Here is a 22,000-nt window from a genome sequence, read left to right as displayed (position 1 = left end):
CCCAAACCATCTTCATCTCACCCACTCTTTGGGGCCTCTGCTACCCTCCGATCTCAATCTTGTCCTCCTAACGAGCGTTCCCTAGATCCTTGTAAACTCCAAGTGAGAGTTCTCTTTCTAACGCCATAGTTTTTGCACAGCTTTGCATGAATTTAAGGTCCATGTACATATTGACATCTTGCAGAATCTCCAGTGGTTCAGACTGATCTCTTTTGTAGCCTGCATCTCTTCCACCCCATCACCCAACTGAGAGCTTGAGTCACCCGCACTGCAGGCACTGCCATGGCTTCCCTTTAACTCTACAGGCAGCAGCAGAGGCTCCAAAGAGTGAACTCATTGGCGATCGCTTTCTCAGGCCCTCTGCCAGTGATCTCACTAGATATGGACATCTCGTCCACCCTGGGCTGACTCTTTTGGCTCCCTAGTAATTATGGGTTGATCTCCACATTCGCCTGCCTCTCATAATTGCATTCATGGAAAAGACCCAACTCCCAGAACTTCTCTTCAGATGTTACAACGCTGACCTGAATGCATGGCTCACTCCTCAAATCATCAGATTTTCTTGTACTTTAAAGAAAACACTGCTACACTAAAGGACTGTAATGCTCTGCAGTCTAGAGCCTTGGGTAGTGTGCAGTCTTGGCCTTTACATTGCCCTTCACACCGTCTGCTTAGAATGCGACCATGCCACCCGAAAAATTCTTAAAATTCTCCTGTTTATAGCTTTCAGCTCACCTCATGACCATCTTAGAGACCGTTACAGTCAAAGTGTTATGTTTAAAAAAAATTAAAACCACCTCCACAGAGTTTCACAAATGTTTCCTTCAGATTTGGATTGCTTCTATTCATAAAAGGAATCTACACCTATTCGCATGACAGGAGCTTTGCTTTACCGTAAATATTACATCATTTTACGTCAAAATCATTTAAGGCTCTAGAAAGGTACAGCACATTACATAGAACGTTTTGATTCAATCCCTGTATGTCCTGAGCTCCAATCGCCTGCTTTTCTCTTCTCAAACACCTGAATTACTACACTCATTTAAAAGCCCCTTTACTCTCCCGCCAATAATACCTTTGTGATATGTTCTTGCAGTCCAGAGGCTTTCTTAATACATTTCCTGTGAAAAATCTACATTTTTAATAGTGAGAGGGGTTCTATTACAACAAACAGCAAAAATGTGGTGTGTGCTTCTTCTGCCAAAATCCTGAACAGTTCAAGAAGTCAGTCAGCACTTTGATCGGTTTTCCCATTTGACCCATTTTTGCACTGCCAATGCTGAGCTTACTGTGTGGAGTTCCTAACAGCAAATCCCTCACTGTGGATCTCTGGGTTGGTGGTAGCGAAATCTTGAAGTTTGGGGGCTTTGGAGAATTATCATAGCTGACATTTAAAAAAACAAATATTTAATTTTATGACAGACTGATTCTCCTCAAAGCAGTACATGTAATGATGCACACTTCACTAAGTACTCTATAGTGCATGCTGTATTCTAATAAAAATGCAGGTCGCCCACACTCATGGCATCCCCTTGCGCACACACTTCATCACACACTGCACGGTAATTCTATAGACTCCATCAAACAGTATCCCCATTGTGCCCTTCACAAAGAACACATTGCACACAGTATTCTACATAGGATATTCCACACACAGCATACCCATCAACACACAAAAGACACCACTAAATCCCTACGTTATCACTTACAACAGCACGTTATAGTACTACACCAAGAAGCTTTTTCAAGTCCAACCACTGCAAGAGAGGCAGTGAAAGTTAATATAGAAAAGTCTCAAGTCCCCAAACTATTGATACTGGTGAATCATTTTTTTCTCTTTTTTCCCTCTTTCATTACATACATGTTAAAATGCTGACACTTTGTGACTGGGATCATGCTAACTCCTGGTGAACTCAATGCTGTACTTTTGGGACAATATTTCCCTTTTTAGAATCTGAACAGTAGAGAACATAAGTAGGTCTAACAGGTGGTCCTGAGAACATTGCCCTTCTTCTGTAATCTCAAGAACTCTGCATGGTCTCTACTGTTCACTGAAAGTAGGACAGTGGAAACAGCAGCGGAGTGAGCTATATTTTACCTGCAAGAAAAACCCTGCTCTGTCCTTTTGCCGTGCACCAAAACACTTTACAGAGAATTAAAATGTGTTGATGTAGCAAAGTATGTTTTAAAGTAATTCTGTATTGGCTAAAGTACCTTCTCTCCTCCTACAGATGTGGCTTACATCTATAAATCTTTGAATGCAACACCAGAGATTGCACAGGAGCAACTGGGTAAGCAAGATACTCATTACTGCACTTGCAGTACTGTTTGAGAGCGCAGGCTGTGGTTTTTGTGGGTTTTATGAGCCACGTGCTGTGCTAGTCTGTTCCAGGCACTAAATGTGAAACACTTATTTTCATTTTGGCCAGAGCATTTCTACTCACCTTAGTGCCTGCTGCTTAAGAGTACATCCCACTAATTGCTATGTGGGTTGCACTTGCGTTCTACCCCCCACCCCCACCTAAGCATATGTTTAATCATTCAGTTAATGTCTGAAATGTATTTGGTTTTAGAGTAGGTAGGTCTTTTGCATCCAGGTTATGTGTCTACCCTTTCTTCATTTATGAATTTAAATATTGTGTGTATTTGTGCAGGGGGCTTTAGGCCTTTGAGTGAGAGTATTTTCTTTTTCGTGGTGATCCAGGTATTTGATGGTAATTATACACTATTAAAGCATTGTGTGTGGATATGAGCTTCTGCTGGTAATAATCCATAATTCTCGCTCTACCTTCTTCTGTCTTCTCAAAACATAGAGGGTCCTCTTACCCCATCCCTTTTCAATCTGAGGGTATGCCCAGGTTCATCAGCGGCATCTGGCGAAGTACTGTGTTACCTTACAAGAGGGCTCTTCACTTGCCCACCCAAACCGCCTTCCTATAAATTATCCAGCGTAGTATTGTTTATAGACTTAAAACTCTGGTAGATTGGTTGGGGATGTTCATATGTATTGTGTTTTTTGGGCACCACTACAAGTTATCCCTTTTGGACATCTGCCATTCGGTAATCATAATTTGCCATTTTTTCAGTCTATCCTTTATAGGCAAGTGCCATTCCTCCTTTTGATACCAACACTGCTTCTTTTTTGTCCACTGGCTTAGAGGAAATGATATATAGAGTATATCCAGTCAGTGCTTAATTTTTAAATGCATGAGTGTCTGTGGCCAAAACTCTTTTAGAAGCCCGCAGCTGGTGCAATTAAATGTTGATGTGCTGCATATCAAGGCTGCGTAGTCTTAAATTCACCTTATGCCTCTTTAGTTCACTGCAAGACATTCCCTGCCCCTTTATCTCATTCTTGCTGGTACCTGCTTTCTCCCTTTGTGACTTTTTTTTCCATCTTTCACTTCCTTCCCCTTTCTGCTTTGTGTGCTTTTCCCTCTCTTGCTCTTGGGAAACATCTGATATGGAAAAATAAGTGCTGGTCCCCCACCACTGGCTCAAATTAAGCATGGTGTGCAGCCCGTCCTGGGAGATTGTATTGTATGTTATTCAGTCTGGCATTAGAGAAGAAATGGGAATAGTAATCACTCTACTGACCACACATTTGCTTAAGCAAAAGATGATTCCAGTCTGTGAGTTGGAACCACTTGGGAAAGTCAACGGTTGATGTTTGAAAAGATCTGTAGTGCCATACTGTTGACTTGGTAAATTTTGTGCTGTACATATGCTGGATAACCATAACAACCTCTTGCTCGTTCTTTCTCGCTGTCAGTTTGGGCTTGACTTCATGCATTTCTCGTTTACATAAGGTTCCATTATGATGTGGTTTTATTTTGAGTCATCTGCCTCCTTTCCATAGAGCTAATATATTGTGCTCAATCTCTCACCGGTCTGGTGAGTTTCAGTTTCAAGCTCACAAGCGATTGGATAATCTCACCTTTCTGATGGATACATCTGCCAGTGGATTCCTCACCTTGTGAATATCCCCTTGCGTCAGCAACATTCGGAAATTCTTTTTGTAGCTTCGCGCCGACGTGGACGACGTCACAGAGGCACGACACCGCGCGCGACTCCGCTGACATCCTGGAGTCGTGCCCTGAAGTTAACAGATGCTTGTACTGAAAGTCCTTAAAACAATGCACTAGCTCTTCCTTTGTGAGGGTGGCAGGAACTGGCCTTTTAATGACCATTGTGTCCTGCCGAGGATGATAGGGGACAGTGGTTAGCTTCTGTGACTTTGTCTACTGATGTTTCCAGATCATTGTGCGTCACTCATCTCGCTTATTTCTTTATAAAATACCTGACATTTTGCCTTTTCATTCTGTGTGCCGAGCAGCAGTCTTCAATAAGGATCTCTCCGTATTCAAATGTCGCACTCGGTTCCAACAAACCGCAGAAGTCTAGTTATCATGCATTCCGTAAATCATTAATTTAGATTGTAAAGCATATAAGGAAATACCTAGATGCAAAGCCAAAAATCCAAAGAAACCTAAGCTTGTCACGTAGGTGTGTCTCAGTGAAGAATTGTGCCAGAGCTCTGGGTTCATAGACCAGAAAGAAATGCAGTTTTTCTTCATTCTTCATGTTCTTGAGGTCTCCAAGCAGCTCGGTCTTATCTTCTGTGCAAGCTCATGAAAAAGCCTTACAAATTGTGCCCAGGTTCATCTCAGAATGATGGCTCTTCGGTTCATACCTGTTACTACCCTCTTTTCCTTGCAGTCGTGTTTGATATTTTGGGCTTTATGGGCAGCTTTGCTCCACCTTGTGCCCCCGCTCCTGCTTGTGGCACCTCAGTGTCCCTCCCAGAGGTTCATCACTGCTATAGTTTGTGTCTAACCTAAGAGATCTCAGTTACTCCTGCTCCTTCCATTATAACAATCAAAAGGACCTAAATATTTCTCACCTTGTATGTCAAATCACTTTCTTTACATGGATGCTCAGTGTTCGCCACCCAAAAGCGCTTTAACAAACTTTATTCAGGGTTGGAGCAGGGTCCAGGCTGGATCTCATCATGAAGAGCTTCTTGTTACTCCAGTGCCAGAAAATAATGTGAATTATTTAGAGGGCACTCCTACTGAGACCCCCTGCCTTTTAGGATGTGTGAAGACCCCTCACAGTATTCTAAAGAAAGAGACTGTTATGCCTTCCTGGCTTTCACATGTAGCAGGCCTCAACAACAGCAGGGCGGTTTTATGCCTCTTCAGGTTTGGTCCTATCATTACTAATGGTATGCAGTCTGGGTTCTCCCCACCCCTCACTGTGATTCCATTTCTCAAGTTCATTGCGGAGGTCATGCCTGGCCATTAGCATTGTTTCACCGTCTCTGCCTTGAAGGTTTGCCTCTCCGAATGATGTGTGCCCTTGTTTTGTAATCGGGGGAATGTCTTGCCAGCGCCTAGATTGTCCCAGTCTGCAGCAGTCAGATCTCCAGGAATGTACTGTCCCTTTCTGAAGTTCCTGCTGTAATTGCAACACCGTAAAAAGGAACAATGTCATTTATGTTGCCAGCCATGGTCTGCGATGATGGCATATATTCTAATGTCCACGCTCTCCTCCCGTTGTTTAGGTCTCACCTCAAGCAGCGTATGTGCTGCCCGTTGCAAGATATTTTGTTATTTTACAGTGGGCTTAGAGGCCGCCCATTACTTAACTATTGCTTGGCTTTGTTGTTGGTCTCATTTGTATACTTCTACTTTGTCAGCTTCTGTAGGCCTTCCTTACTCTTGTGGTGTTTGTCCCTACCCTGAAGCATGGATGCATTACTGTGTCCTTCCGCTGCTCACTTTTATCTGTGCTACTTTTTTCTTTTTCTTTAAGCACTGTAAGAGATTTTCAGATGCTCTCCTTTGTACTCCTACCCCCTCTGAGTTCCGCCCCAATCTCTTCCGACCTACCTTACGTTGTTTATGGTCTTCTCCCACCCAGCCTCCATTATCCGTGTTCTTCCCCTAGGCCCTCCTGTCAACCCTCCGTTATCCATGTGCTTTTCCGTATGCTTCTCCCAGGCCTTCCTGCTTACCCTCTGTGGTCTGTGTACCTGCCCCTGCCTTCCACCCGACCTCTGTTTTCCTTGTGCTTGCCCTAAACTCTCCCTCCTACACTCTGTGTGTTCCCCCAGCCCCTCCTATCTACCCTCCATTGTCTGTGTGCTCCCCACCTCCTCCCGCCTGCCCTCGATTGTCCGTGCGCTCCCCCAGCCCCTCACTCCACTTCCTTTTAAGCCCACCACCCCTTCCCACTCATCCTCTGCTGTCCATTTGCTCCCCAACCCCCCCCCGGCCATCCTCTGCTGTCTGTTTACTCCCCCATCCCCTCCCACCGACCCTCTGCTGTCAGTCTGCTACCGAAGCCCCGCCCTCTCAACCTTCGCAGTCCATTTGCTCCCCCAGCCCCTTCCTCCCACCCTCTGCTGCCTGTTTGCTCCCCCACCCCTCTCGCTCACCCTTTGCTGCCCATTTGCACCCCACCCCTCCCTTACCCTCTGCTGTATGTTTGTTCCCTCTGCAAGTTGTTTGTATGCTGCTCCATCCCTTCCTGCCCAACCTCAATTGTTCGTGTGCTCCCCCTGACTCCTCCCACCAAGCCTGTGTTGTCTGTGTGCTCCTGTTAGCCTCTACCGCCCACCCTCCAATGCCTGTGTGCTCTCCTTAGACACTCTCGCCTGTCCTCTCTCCCCATCCGCGTCATTATTGTATGCCTTCCCCTCTGCGTTTCCTTGTCCCCAGACCACTCCCCCGTTTGGTTGGGAGACAAGGCCTGTTGTTTTTGCCAATGTTTATTTTAGATTTTTCATCTCCCACTCCAAATATAACATGGCAGTCGTAGCACATAATTAAAAGGCCTTAAATCATTGTGATTCTTCACTGCAGGTGTGCGCTACCACTTCAAATGCTCCCACGTTCTTCTTGAGTCCTTGATACCGTCTTTCAGTCTCCATAGTTTCTTGGGCTGGTCTTCAAGATGCTTTTCCTTGTGAACAGTCTGTGGTCTGTGCTGCTCATTTTGACTGAGCTTTCAGTATATCAATTTGAAGGACCTCCCCTTGGATTACATGGGTTATACTTGGGGACCGCTCATTTTTGGGTACTACAGAAATACATCATGTCCCAGTCAGAAACATCTCTTGAATGTCTTATAGCACCTTTTTGCTCCTTTTTCTGCTTGTTTGTGATGAAGTCTTCACTTCCTTGCAGGTTTTGTTTGTGAAAAATGGTGCTCATCACCGATTAGTTACTGATACAGGGCTTGGACACAGTCAACCCCATTTATTCAGATCGAGGTCAAGGGTCAGAGGCTCTAGACCAGCTTGTACCTCCATGTTCTGGTTACAAGTAGCCAGTGCCTCCCACTGCCACACTGAGTAGGTGCCAGAAATGTTGCCACACGTGGTGTTGGACCACCTTGGGGGACTCGAAGTAAGGAACAGATTTGTGTCTCCCTCTCAGTACAGATGTGAGGGGGAGATGTATCCTTAATTGTTTCTTTCACTACTGAAAGCACCGCTCAGGCATGGCAGCTGTAGCCACCGGAGCTTCTGGTGCCATCTTGGAAATGTGCCAGGATGACCAGGCCTTCGAATCACATGGTTTTCAGTCCCTGGTGGTGGTGGGAATCCGCCAGATGACAAAGGCTCAGTTGGTAATCCACAGTCTCTGATGATTATATCTGCTTCAGCCCTCAGAAGGACACTTTTAACTAAACCCTTTTTATTTTTCAAGTCAAGTAGCGTCAAGAGAAATGATCTTGTCTCTCGTAGTGCTTTAGTGATAATGTCAGAATTTTATTTCTGAATTTTTTGCAAATAATTTTATTAAGGAAGAAAAATGTATAAAGATCACTAATCAACGGCAAACATTTTCACAATGTGTAAAAAGATAAAGTAGAGAAACCTTATATTAAGATCCTCACCAAACAAGGAAACTTCAAAGTCTTCTTAGTGTTTTTAGAATTGAAAAAGCAGTTAAGACAATTGTGAAACCAGGACAAAAGACGGAAAGGCAGCATGTTACCATCTTCCAATTAAAGTTTATCTGAATACTTTTTCTACAATGATGATGGAAAAGGGGAGTGGATGGATGATGACACTGCTGGGTTTCATGGTTCACATTATTTCCACCTTACGGCGTAACAGAGAAGGTAATGCCATGGGCTCATTTTCTTTTTTCAGTGAACAACCACATTGCCCCGTTATTACACTAGATGAGAAATGGAGGGGAAAGTTTGAGGAATTAGGGACGTGCTTTCCTTTATCAGTAGTAGGTTACAAGTCAGAACATTTCATGGTGGGAACCATAGCTCCCTATAAATATTATTGTATGTATGTTGTGCATCCAGTAGAAGAGGCCTCGCTACTGGGTGAGACATTAATCTAGTGATCTTTCTAATGGCTAAAACATAATAAGAGAGCTATCAACTCACGCGGCAGTATTGTGTATCCTCTTAAGACTTGAGGGGGATTGATGAACTTGGGAGAAAGTCTTATCAGGTTTTGCAAACATACGATCAATATAAATGGCGGGGACGGGACAAAGACTTTCCGTAAGCAATATATCATTCTAGGCGAACTGAACTGTAAAATACTATTTAGCAAGGAACGTAACAGAGTTTTAAAGGAACAGTGTCCTTTAATAACTATTACAATGTGTTACTCTATTCATGTAGTTGTATAGTCTACATTTCGTTTGTGTCCCCCGATCGTATCAATCATTCACGTGAGGCCATCAGCGTCATGTCTTTTAACCATTCTTCCTCGCAGAAACAGATGTAGGCTTCCACGCTCTTAAGATATTGAGTTTTTCACAGCTGAATTTGTGGCGAAACATCTGCTCATGTGCAAGCTCGTACCTAGGATGTTCAGTGTTACGAAGCACTACCATTTGTGTCTAGGTATAAACTACATATCATTGGAGTTTTTTCAAGTAGTATGGAACTAGGTCTGAGTATCCCAGCAACACTCTACGTGACTATAAGAATTGCACAATGCCACTTCATAGTGTGTCATATCTCTAATACAAAGACCCTGAGCTGACATTGTTTCCAAATTCTGGCAAAGGACTATCCTTGTATAACCCTGAAATGACTACATTTCAGTCTCACTTCTCTAAGGCTAATGTCATGCTACAGCAGAACTTCAATCCATTCTTCTTCAGTGTATTCTGCTTCTAGGTGCTCCTGCTTTGTTTCTCGCAGCTCGTTCAGATGGCTTGTTGAACAGTTCATGTAGAGCACAACTATACAGGCCTCAAACGTCCCCTTTGTATAGAGCCCAGGTTTTGCGCACTATACAAATGCCCAGTGTTAGACCTGTCTGGCCTTTTGCGTAGTCCCTCCAATTTATTATTTATTTTGTCCCCTTTTTGCCCCTCATGCCTTTATTTATTTTTGTGTCCACTAGATTTTTATGGTGTTGGTCTGGGGGATAGGTGCTCTTTCGCCCTCATTGTTTTTTACCTCAGGCCTAGAGGCCTTTTCCTGATAGGAATTCCCTTGGAGTCACAAAATGGTGGCTACCAACTGTCACAACTGACATACCTGGAACCTGCCCCATAGGATAGAGTGGGGCATTCCAGAACCTTCTGGTCCCTTCTGGACCTCTGAGGGTCAGCCTATATAAGGCGGAATGCTGGGCAGCCATTTTGGGGAAGAGTGATAGTGGTTTGTTGGTGCTTGGTGGAAGAGAAACTCTGAGGTCTGGTTGGAGCATCGATTACTGTGAGAAGGAGAAGGGAGATCCTGTCAGGGTTGTCAGCCCTTATTGAACTGCTGCCCAGTCTGCGCATCTGCCTCCCTTCCAGTGGATCAGGCCCAACTGAGGGAATCCCCCATGCGGTAGAACTACCAGTTCAGAGCAGCAGGATAAAACCACCACAGTGAGCGCTTTCATCGGACCTGGCCGCGAAGAGTAGGAGGAGGAAAGGAGACCGAAGCGTTCCCCTACCTTACTCCCCCTCGTCGTTCATTCAGCCAGGAGGGGCCCCCCTCCATCCGTTGTGGTGCACAGAGGCGGCTCCCCTGCTGAGGGAGTTGAAGCCCCCGCCGTCTGGGAGTGTCCGGTGGTTTCCTGGCATCTGGCTGGTGAGGAGAAGGGGTCGGAATAGCGTCTCCCCGTGTGCGCAGGCCAGGAAGCCTGAGCAGAGTTCTTCCCCGGCTGTGGGCGGTGCCGTCTCCAAAGCGGATTTACTCCCGCGCATGCCCAGGGAGTGAGGCGCGAAGGTAGCGTCTCTTCAGCGGCGCTTCCGGAGTGAGGGCGGAATCAGTCAGTCTCCCCCTGCGCGATCTACGCGGAGACCAAGACTCTCCGCCGGGCAGTGGGAGGCTCAAGTCAACCCCCGGTCGGAGCGGATTGCAAGCGGAGGGCTGGAAGACGTCTTGCTGCCTTCCTACACCCCGGAGGTCTGTGAGTAAATTGAGGTCCCAGCGGTAGGAGAAGGGTGTTTTACTCGCGCACCCACCAAGTAAGCTGGGCCCACAGGGAGGTTTGGGGAGAAGCCAACCAGGGTATCCCCTGAGCCCCCACTGACTGAAGCTGAAGGGAGAAGTGAGGTGAGGACAGGGAAAGTCCTTGAAACCCCACACAGCAGCAGGGGATAATCCTTGTGAGAGTCAACCCGGGTGAACAGAGGATTGGGAACTGGAAATCCGGCTACAAGTCTTCACTAAATCCAGTTCCTCTGTGAATCTCTTTAGGAGTCCTGGTAGTCCCTCTGACTGGATTTCCCCTTGTAAACGGGGTATCGATTTGGGCTTGTGTGGGGACTGTCCCCGATCAGTATTGGCAATAACCCCGGTTTGCTGGGACAGGAAGAAGAAGGGTTGGGAGGCTAACACTTTGAGAGAGATCAATTTACATATCCCATGAGTCATTGAAAGTGTTGTGACTTTGTTGAATGAACGCAATACAGAACAGTAAAAAGTGCTGGCTAAATACTGTAATTTAACCTACCTTACATGTATGAAGGAAAGTCTATTAGAACTGTATAAGCTCAACTTAAAGTGACTGTTATTAGTTTGACTAATGAAAGTAAAAGTAGTATTGATTTGTAAGATTCTGTGACTCATTGAAACCGCGTAAAAAAAAAAGAAAGTCAACAAGACCAAAGTTTATTTTTATAAACCAGCTCATATTTTTACACAAACCTTGGTGTAGTGTCATTTTTGAGTGATATTTCATTAAATTACTGCTGAGTGGTTTGCAACCTTTACACATGTGCCTCTATTGATACCGTCTTACCCTAGGCCAGGCTACCCTGGGTGACCTGACAACTCTAGGTCCAACACCCAGCATCCGTATTATGCAGTAAGACAGGTGCACACTGTAATAACTCAAATGATTTCCTTTTGCCATCCATTATCAGTTCCTGCAAAGTTGTAATCCACGATCTGCATACACTTTCCAATCAAATCTGCTCCCTCTAGTACGAAGGCCCATGTTGTGCAGGATGGGATCATTTGAGTGAAGTATTTGATGTTTACAAAGACGTTTGTCTAGTGAACAATGCATGCAGCATCAAAGTCTTGTAAAACATTACTGATTTGGAAATCCATAAGCATTTGGGATGTTCCCTGCTCCTCACATTCATCTGTTCTTCTGATTTGAGCCAGATTAGTTTGTAGGACTCCTGTACAAAGAGGAAGAATAGGCTTGGCAATTGTTGTGCCTTGTAGTAAAGATCCAAGTTACAAAGTTGAAGCCCACCTCAAGTGGTGGCTCCTTGGAGTTGTGCAGTTTTCAGGTAGAGACCCATGGTATGGCAACACTCTACGTGACTATAAGAATTGCACAATGCCACTTCATAGTGCGTCATATCTCTAATACAAAGACCCTGAGCTGACATTGTTTCCAAATTCTGGCAAAGGACTATCCTTGTATAACCCTGAAATGACTACATTTCAGTCTCACTTCTCTAAGGCTAATGTCATGCTACAGCAGAACTTCAATCCATTCTTCTTCAGTGTATTCCGCTTCTAGGTGCTCCTGCTTTGTTTCTCGCAGCTCGTTCAGGTGGCTTGTTGAACAGTTCATGTAGAGCACAACTATACAGGCCTCAAACGTCCCCTTGGTATAGAGCCCAGGTTTTGCGCACTATACAAATGCCCAGCATCCGTATTATGCAGTAAGACAGGTGCACACTGTAATAACTCAAATGATTTCCTTTTGCCATCCATTATCAGTTCCTGCAAAGTTGTAATCCACGATCTGCATACACTTTCCAATCAAATCTGCTCCCTCTAGTACGAAGGCCCATGTTGTGCAGGATGGGATCATTTGAGTGAAGTATTTGATGTTTACAAAGACGTTTGTCTAGTGAACAATGCATGCAGCATCAAAGTCTTGTAAAACATTACTGATTTGGAAATCCATAAGCATTTGGGATGTTCCCTGCTCCTCACATTCATCTGTTCTTCTGATTTGAGCCAGATCAGTTTGTAGGACTCCTGTACAAAGAGGAAGAATAGGCTTGGCAATTGTTGTGCCTTGTAGTAAAGATCCAAGTTACAAAGTTGAAGCCCACCTCAAGTGGTGGCTCCTTGGAGTTGTGCAGTTTTCAGGTAGAGACCCATGGTATGACAGACAAACGAGTCTACTTTTTTCTGGTGGGGTGATGCAACTCTCAGAACTTGCATCCCGAAGACTATTAAGCATGGTGGTCATGACCATTTTACGTATCTTAGCAACAACAAAAGGTTCAATTTGGACCAGTGAGTAAAGTATGCTATCATCGTGCATATCAGTGACAGGGTTGTGATTATCCATGTTCTGAAGGGCAATATTGAGCAGAATATCCAGGTATTTGATCTTTTAGGGTATCCCGATGAATAGTAAACCCTCAGGGCTGCTGGTGTCACTACGATGAACATGGAGAGAACCCCACACTTATCCAAGTTCATTTATTATCCAGAGAAGAGTGAGAAATGGGAGCTCTTCAAAGAAGCAGGTATCGAGTGATCAGGTTAAATAAAAATAGCAGGATGTGAACCTCATATAGCATAAACATTTGATACCCAGCTATGGTGTCAATGCCCCTAATATTTTGATATTATTTCATAGCATCCTGTAATGATTTTAACACCAAGATGAAAAAGAAAGAAGATAGTGAAGAACCATGCCTACTTACTTCCCTTTTTAACTCTGAATGCTTCTGATAGTCGACATGGACTAGTGGGGAATCATACAGTCACCTGATCTTGATGTAATTTGGCCTTATGCTGGTCCTTTCTAGTGTCCTGAGAAAAATCCTCATTCTACCTGGTAAAAATGCCTTCGGCATGTCTAGGGAAAGCATTGATTGTTAGTTGTCATCATTGCACACTTGTAAATGCAGTATTTTAATGGGGTGGTCATGCTGCAGATCTTATGCCGTACCCTTTGCACAATGTAATTTCTAGATTTTCAATCCCCACAAGCCCAGCTCATCTATACCTATCTCCGTGCGACGGAGAGCATGTCAAATATAGTAGTTCTAAAGTAAAGTGACCGTACTGCATGAATGATGTCTGCAATGCCGGTTTTGTTTTGTAGATGACACAGAAGAAAGCATAAGTCTTATGACCAAAGATACCTCAACTCAAGATGCAGTCAGTGACGAGAGCCAAGCTCTGCCTTCTCTGCCCCTCCCTCCGCTTTCCTTTGAGGAGCCACAGCCCTCAACCTCTACATCTAACCTCTTTGGCCCTGCTCATGCGTCAGTAGGCAAACTAATATCTGCTGGGCAGCCCTTCTCTGCAGCACCAGGTAATTGTTTTGGCCATGATTTTGATCTGCAAACACCTTTATTAATAATAAGTTGTGTTTGTATAGCACTTCATAATGCACTACTAGATTTTTTTTTAGTATTGCATTTAGATGTTACTAATGCTTAAATACTTGGTATTCAGTTTATCAACATAAAAAAAATGAAATATAGAGCCAGTCTGGCCGGAATTTGAGTTCATGACTTGCAGATCACCACAGATGTCTTTGGCAATCGTTTAATACAGTTAGCCGTGAAATGGACACGTTTCCAGTGAAGGATGTCTGATTTAAACTCAAACATTGAGTAGAAATGCATGCTGACGATGAAGGTCTGAGTGAACATTTTAAACTGGCATAGGTTGTGTGCATTCTCTATATTTTGTAGTGCATTTAAGAAATAGGTGAGAATTTCACAAAAAGGAAACAGTGAAGAAAAGCCATGAATGGACTAATACACAATCCCTTAAATACATAGATGTTTCTGTTTGTGTCTAAGCTTTAAGGCACTGCTTTGAGCAGAAGGTGCCTTGATGAAAGAGGGGCTCATTGGCATACATGCACATTATTATAGTTTTTTAATGTAAAACTTTTTATTGAGTTATTATGAAAGATTTTCAATAATATGTTAAAACAAGCATTAGAAATGCAATCGGGCTCGGATTTATTTGAGTTTGAGCTAATGGCACTGTAAATGCCAATGTATTGTTGCTATGTGTTATGGAGTGTGTTCATGTGGTGTGTACTGCCAGTGATCTCCTTGTGAGTGTGAGAATATTGCACCGTTACTGCCTGTGTTGTCCTTCTTGTGAGTGTGAGAAGCTTGCACCTCTGCTGCCTGTGGTCTCCTTGTGAGTGTAAGAAGCTTGCACTGCTGCTGCCTGTGATGTCCTTCTTGTGAGTGTAAGAAGCTTGCACTGCTGCTGCCTGTGATGTCGTTCTTGTGAGTGTGAGAACCTTGCACAGCTGCTGCCTGTGATGTCGTTCTTGTGAGTGTGAGAACCTTGCACAGCTGCTGCCTGTGAGTATGAGAAGATTGCATTGTGCATCTCTGTGCTGTGCCTGTTCTTTATAAGGGACTCTTGCTCTGTTGCTGCTGCTGCCTTGGCACAGTACCTGCTGTGAGTGTGTGAGGGAAGCTTGCACCGCTGCTGCTTGTGATGTCCTTCCTGTGAGTGGGAGAAGCTTGCACCTCAGCTGCCTGTGGTATCCTTGTGAGTGTAACAAGCTTGCACCGCTGCTGCTTGTGATGTCCTTCTTGTGAGTGGGACAAGCTTGCACCTCAGCTGCCTGTGGTCTCCTTGTGAGTGTGAGAAGCTTGCACCGCTGCTGTTTGTGATGTCCTTCTTGTGAGTGTGAGAAGCTTGCACCGCTGCTGTTTGTGATGTCCTTCTTGTGAGCGGGAGAAGCTTGCAACTCAGCTGCCTGTGGTCTCCTTGTGAGTGTAAGAAGCTTGCACAGCTGCTGCCTGTGATGTCCTACTCACTACTCTACTCTACTCACTACTCACTACTCTGCACTCACTACTCACTACTCTACTCACTACTCACTACTCTACTCACTACTCTATTCACTACTCTACTCACTACTCTGCACTCACTACTCACTACTCTGCTCACTACTCACTACTCTACTCACTACTCTCCACTCACTACTCTGCACTCACTACTCACTTCTCTACTCACTACTCTGCACTCACTACTTTACTCTCTACTCACTACTCACTACTCTACTCACTACTCAACTCACTACTCACTACTCTACTCACTACTCACTACTCTACTCACTACTCACTTCTCTACTCACTACTCTGCACTCACTACTCTACTCACCTCACTACTCTACTCACTACTCTACTCACTACTGACTACTATACTCACTACTCTGCACTCACTACTCACCTCACTACTCTACTCACTACTCTACTCACTACTCACTTCTCTGCACTAACTACTTTACTCACTACTCTACTCTACTCACTACTCTACTCACTACTCTACTCACTACTCTGCACTCACTACTCACTACTCTACTCAATACTCTGCACTCACTACTCTACTCACTACTCTACTCACTACTCTACTCACTACTCTACTCAATACTCTACCCACTACTCTACTCACTACCCACTACTCTACTCACTACTCTACTCACTACTTTCTACTCACTACTCACTACACTACTCACTACTCTGCACTCACTACTCACTACTCTGCACTCACTACTCACTACTCTGCTCACTACTCACTACTCACCTCACTACTCTACTCACTACTCTACTCACTACACTACTCACTACTCTACTCACTACTCTACTCACTACTCTGCACTCACTACTCACTACTCTGCTCACTACTCACTACTCTGCTCACTACTCACTACTCTCCACTCACTACTCTCCACTCACTACTCTACTCACTACTCTACTCACTACTTTCTACTCACTACTCACTACTCTACTCACTACTCTACTCACTACTCTACTCACTACTCTACTCACTACTTTCTACTCACTACTCACTACACTACTCACTACTCTGCACTCACTACTCACTACTCTGCACTCACTACTCACTACTCTGCTCACTACTCACTACTCACCTCACTACTCTACTCACTACTCTACTCACTACACTACTCACTACTCTACTCACTACTCTACTCACTACTCTGCACTCACTACTCACTACTCTGCTCACTACTCACTACTCTGCTCACTACTCACTACTCTCCACTCACTACTCTACTCACTACTCTACTCACTACTTTCTACTCACTACTCACTACTCTACTCACTACTCTACTCACTACTCTACTCACTACTCTACTCACTACTTTCTACTCACTACTCACTACACTACTCACTACTCTGCACTCACTACTCTGCACTCACTACTCACTACTCTGCTCACTACTCACTACTCACCTCACTACTCTACTCACTACTCTACTCACTACTCTACTCACTACTCTGCACTCACTACTCTACTCACTACTCTGCACTCACTACTCACTACTCTGCACTCACTGCTCACTACTCTGCACTCACTGCTCACTACTCTGCACTCTCTACTCACTACTCTACTCACTACTCTACTCACTACTCTGCACTCACTACTCACTACTCTACTCACTACTCTACTCACTACTCTACTCACTACTCTACTCACTACTCACTACTCTACTCACTACTCTACTCACTACTCTACTCACTACTCTACTCACTACTCTACTCACTACTCACTTCTCTACTCACTACTCTGCACTCACTACTTTACTCACTACTCTACTCACCTCACTACTCTACTCACTACTCTACTAACTAATGACTACTCTACTCACTACTCTGCACTCACTACTCACCTCACTACTCCTCTCACTACTCTACTCACTACTCTGCACTCACTACTCACTACTCTGCACTCACTACTCTACTCACTACTCTGCACACTACTCACTACTCTGCACACTACTCTACTCACTACTCTACTCACTACTCAACTCACTATACTCACTACTCACTACTCTACTCACTACTCTACTCACTATACTCACTACTCACTACTCACCTCACTACTCTACTCACTACTCACTACTCTACTCACTACTCACTACTCTACTCACTACTCTGCACTCACTACTCACTACTCTACTCTACTCTACTCACTACTCTACTCACTACTCTACTCACTACTCACTACTCTACTCACTACTCACTACTCTACTCACTACTCACTACTCTGCACTCCATACTCACTACTCTACTCACTACTCTACTCACTACTCACTACTCTACTCACTACTCTGCACTCACTACTCACTACTCTACTCACTACTGTACTCACTACTCTACTCACTACTCTACTCACTACTCTGCACTCACAACTCACTACTCTACTCACTACTCTGCACTCACTACTCTACTCACTACTCTACTCACTATTCTACTCACTACTCTGCACTCACTACTCACTACTCTACTCACTACTCTACTCACTACTCTACTCACTACTCTACTCACTACTCTGCACTCACTACTCTACTCACTACTCTACTCACTACTCACTACTCTACTCACTATTCTACTCACTATTCTACTCACTACTCTACTCACTACTCTACTCACTATTCTACTCACTACTCTGCACTCACTACTCTGCACTCACTACTCTACTCACTACTCTGCACTCACTACTCTACTCACCTCACTACTCTATTCACTACTCTGCACTCACTACTCACTACTCTGCACTCACTACTCTACTCACTACTCTACTCACTACTCTACTCACTACTCTACTCACTACTCACTACTCACTACTCACTACTCACTACTCTGCACTCACTGCTCACTACTCTGCACTCACTGCTCACTACTCTGCACTCTCTACTCACTACTCTACTCACTACTCTACTCACTACTCTACTCACTACTCACTACTCACTACTCACTACTCACTACTCACTACTCACTACTCTGCACTCACTGCTCACTACTCTGCACTCACTGCTCACTACTCTGCACTCTCTACTCACTACTCTACTCACTACTCTACTCACTACTCTGCACTCACTACTCACTACTCTACTCACTACTCTACTCACTACTCTACTCACTACTCTACTCACTACTCTACTCACTACTCTGCACTCACTACTCACTACTCTGCACTCACTACTCACTACTCTACTCACTACTCTACTCACTACTCTACTCACTACTCTACTCACTACTCTACTCACTACTCACTACTGCACTCACTACTCACTACTCTGCACTCACTACTCTACTCACTACTCTACTCACTACTCTACTCACTACTCTACTCACTACTCACTACTCTACTCACTACTCTACTCACTACTCTACTCACTACTCTGCACTCACTGCTCACTACTCTGCACTCACTGCTCACTACTCTGCACTCTCTACTCACTACTCTACTCACTACTCTGCACTCACTGCTCACTACTCTGCACTCTCTACTCACTACTCTACTCACTACTCTACTCACTACTCTACTCACTACTCTACTCACTACTCTACTCACTACTCTACTCACTACTCTGCACTCACTACTCACTACTCTGCACTCACTACTCACTACTCTGCACACTACTCTGCACACTACTCTGCACACTACTCTACTCACTACTCTACTCACTACTCTACTCACTACTCTACTCACTACTCTACTCACTACTCTGCACTCACTACTCTGCACTCACTACTCACTACTCTACTCACTACTCACTACTCACTACTCTGCACTCACTACTCACTACTCTGCACTCACTACTCACTACTCTACTCACTACTCTACTCACTACTCTACTCACTACTCTACTCACTACTCTACTCACTACTCTACTCACTACTCTACTCACTACTCTACTCACTACTCTACTCACTACTCTGCACTCACTACTCTGCACTCACTACTCACTACTCTACTCACTACTCACTACTCACTACTCTGCACTCACTACTCACTACTCTGCACTCACTACTCACTACTCTACTCACTACTCTACTCACTACTCTACTCACTACTCTACTCACTACTCTACTCACTACTCTACTCACTACTCACCTCACTACTCACCTCACTACTCTACTCACTACTCTACTCACTACTCTGCACTCACTACTCTACTCACTACTCTACTCACTACTCTACTCACTACTCTACTCACTACTCTACTCACTACTCACTACTCTGCACTCACTACTCACTACTCTACTCACTACTCACTACTCTGCACTCACTACTCTACTCACTACTCTACTCACTACTCTACTCACTACTCACTACTCTACTCACTACTCTACTCACTACTCTGCACTAACTCCTCACTACTCTACTCACTACTCTACTCACTACTCTACTCACTACTCTACTCACTACTCTACTCACTACTCTACTCACTACTCTGCACTCACTACTCTGCACTCACTACTCACTACTCTGCACTCACTACTCTACTCACTACTCACTACTCCTCACTACTCACTACTCTACTCACTACTCTACTCACTACACTACTCACTACTGCACTCACTACTCACTACTCTGCACTCACTACTCACTACTCTACTCACTACTCTACTCACTACTCTACTCACTACTCTACTCACTACTCTACTCACTACTCTACTCACTACTCACTACTCTACTCACTACTCTGCACTCACTACTCTACTCACTACTCTGCACTCACTACTCTACTCACTACTCTGCACTCACTACTCACTACTCTGCACTCACTGCTCACTACTCTGCACTCACTACTCACTACTCTACTCACTACTCACTACTCTGCACTCACTACTCACTACCCTGCACTCACTACTCACTACTCTACTCACTACTCTACTCACTACTCTACTCACTACTCTACTCACTACTCTACTCACTACTCTACTCACTACTCTACTCACTACTCACTACTCTGCACTCACTACCCTGCACTCACTACTCACTACTCTACTCACTACTCTACTCACTACTCTACTCACTACTCTACTCACTACTCACTACTCTGCACTCACTACTCACTACCCTGCACTCACTACTCACTACTCTACTCACTACTCTACTCACTACTCTACTCACTACTCTACTCACTACTCTACTCACTACTCTACTCACTACTCTACTCACTACTCTACTCACTACTCTACTCACTACTCACCTCACTACTCTACTCACTACTCACCTCACTACTCTACTCACTACTCACCTCACTACTCTACTCACTACTCACCTCACTACTCTACTCACTACTCACTACTCACTACTCACTACTCTGCACTCACTACTCACTACTCTACTCACTACTCACTACTCTGCACTCACTACTCACTACTCTACTCACTACTCACTACTCTGCACTCACTACTCACTACTCTACTCACTACTCTACTCACTACTCTACTCACTACTCACTACTCTACTCACTACTCTGCACTCACTACTCACTACTCTACTCACTACTCACTACTCACTACTCACTACTCTACTCACTACTCTACTCACTACTCTGCACTCACTACTCACTACTCTGCACTCACTACTCACTACTCTACTCACTACTCTACTCACTACTCTACTCACTACTCACTACTGCACTCACTACTCACTACTCTGCACTCACTACTCACTACTCTACTCACTACTCTACTCACTACTCTACTCACTACACTACTCACTACTCTACTCACTGCTCTACTCACTACTCACTGCTCTACTCACTACTCTGCACTCACTACTCACTACTCTGCACTCACTACTCACTACTCTGCACTCTACTCACTACTCTACTCACTACTCACTACTCTACTCACTACTCACTACTCTGCACTCACTACTCACTACTCTACTCACTACTCTACTCACTACTCACTACTCTACTCACTACTCTACTCACTACTCACTACTCTACTCACTACTCACTACTCTACTCACTACTCACTACTCTACTCTACTCACTACTCAACTCACTACTCTACTCACTACTCACTACTCTACTCACTACTCTACTCACTACTCTACTCACTACTCTACTCACTACTCTACTCACTACTCACTACTCTACTCACTACTCACTTCTCCTCTCCCTACTCTGCCCTCCCTACTCTGCCCTCCCTACTCTGCCCTCCCTACTCTGCCCTCCCTACTCTGCCCTCCCTACTCTGCCTGAAGCAAGTCTCTAATGATAGGACACTGAATGATAGTACAATGAGTGATCTGGTACAACGGCAGTAGGAATCTGGTAACCGGACTGTGAGAGTAAATGTGAGGCTCCCAGTGAGAGGAAAGCGAGGTGGAGTGTTTTTTTTTATGAAAGGGTGGAGAGAGTGAGTCATGGTGACGAGACAGGGAGCGAGTGAGGAATCTGGCAATAGCTGGGAAGATGCAAGGGATCTGGTAAGAGGACAACGAGAGCTACTGCAAGGGGTCTGTTATGAGGGCAGTAAATTAAAGTGATCTTCTATTTTGACATTAAAAGTTTGAGTTCGGGTGAGTGGGCACGAGTGCTTATCAAAGCACTTTGTTTGTTTTTTTACTTTCAGCTGTGCTGCATAGCAGCCAGGCTGCTGTACAACATGGCTAAACATATCCCTGACAAAACCAACAGATTTTGTATAGGAGAGTCCTATTTGCTTTGCCAATGCTTGTTTAGCCTACCTCAGTCAAAGAGCAGGCGCGGGTTTGCCGGCGCGCACACAGAGCTCAAGGGAAAAAACACACAGCAGTGCACACGCTC

The 22,000-nt window shown here is 44.6% G+C and overlaps 1 protein-coding gene across 2 annotated transcripts in view; it reads left to right on the top strand.

Moving 5' to 3' along the window:
* CHFR (checkpoint with forkhead and ring finger domains) overlaps nt 1-22,000 on the top strand; it is a 234,947-nt gene that overhangs the window by 101,835 nt on the left and 111,112 nt on the right. For both annotated transcript variants that reach the window (XM_078667904.1, XM_078667903.1), the window contains exons 5-6: nt 2,232-2,291; nt 13,520-13,732. In XM_078667904.1, the coding sequence (XP_078524030.1) occupies nt 2,232-2,291; nt 13,520-13,732 (273 nt within the window). The remainder of the gene's footprint in view (nt 1-2,231; nt 2,292-13,519; nt 13,733-22,000) is intronic.

Source organism: Lissotriton helveticus, chromosome 11, assembly GCF_964261635.1.
Source record: "Lissotriton helveticus chromosome 11, aLisHel1.1, whole genome shotgun sequence".
Taxonomy (NCBI): Eukaryota; Metazoa; Chordata; class Amphibia; order Caudata; family Salamandridae; genus Lissotriton; species Lissotriton helveticus.
The sequence above is the reverse complement of the archived record's forward strand: the minus strand, read 5'-3'. Positions and strand labels throughout refer to the sequence as shown.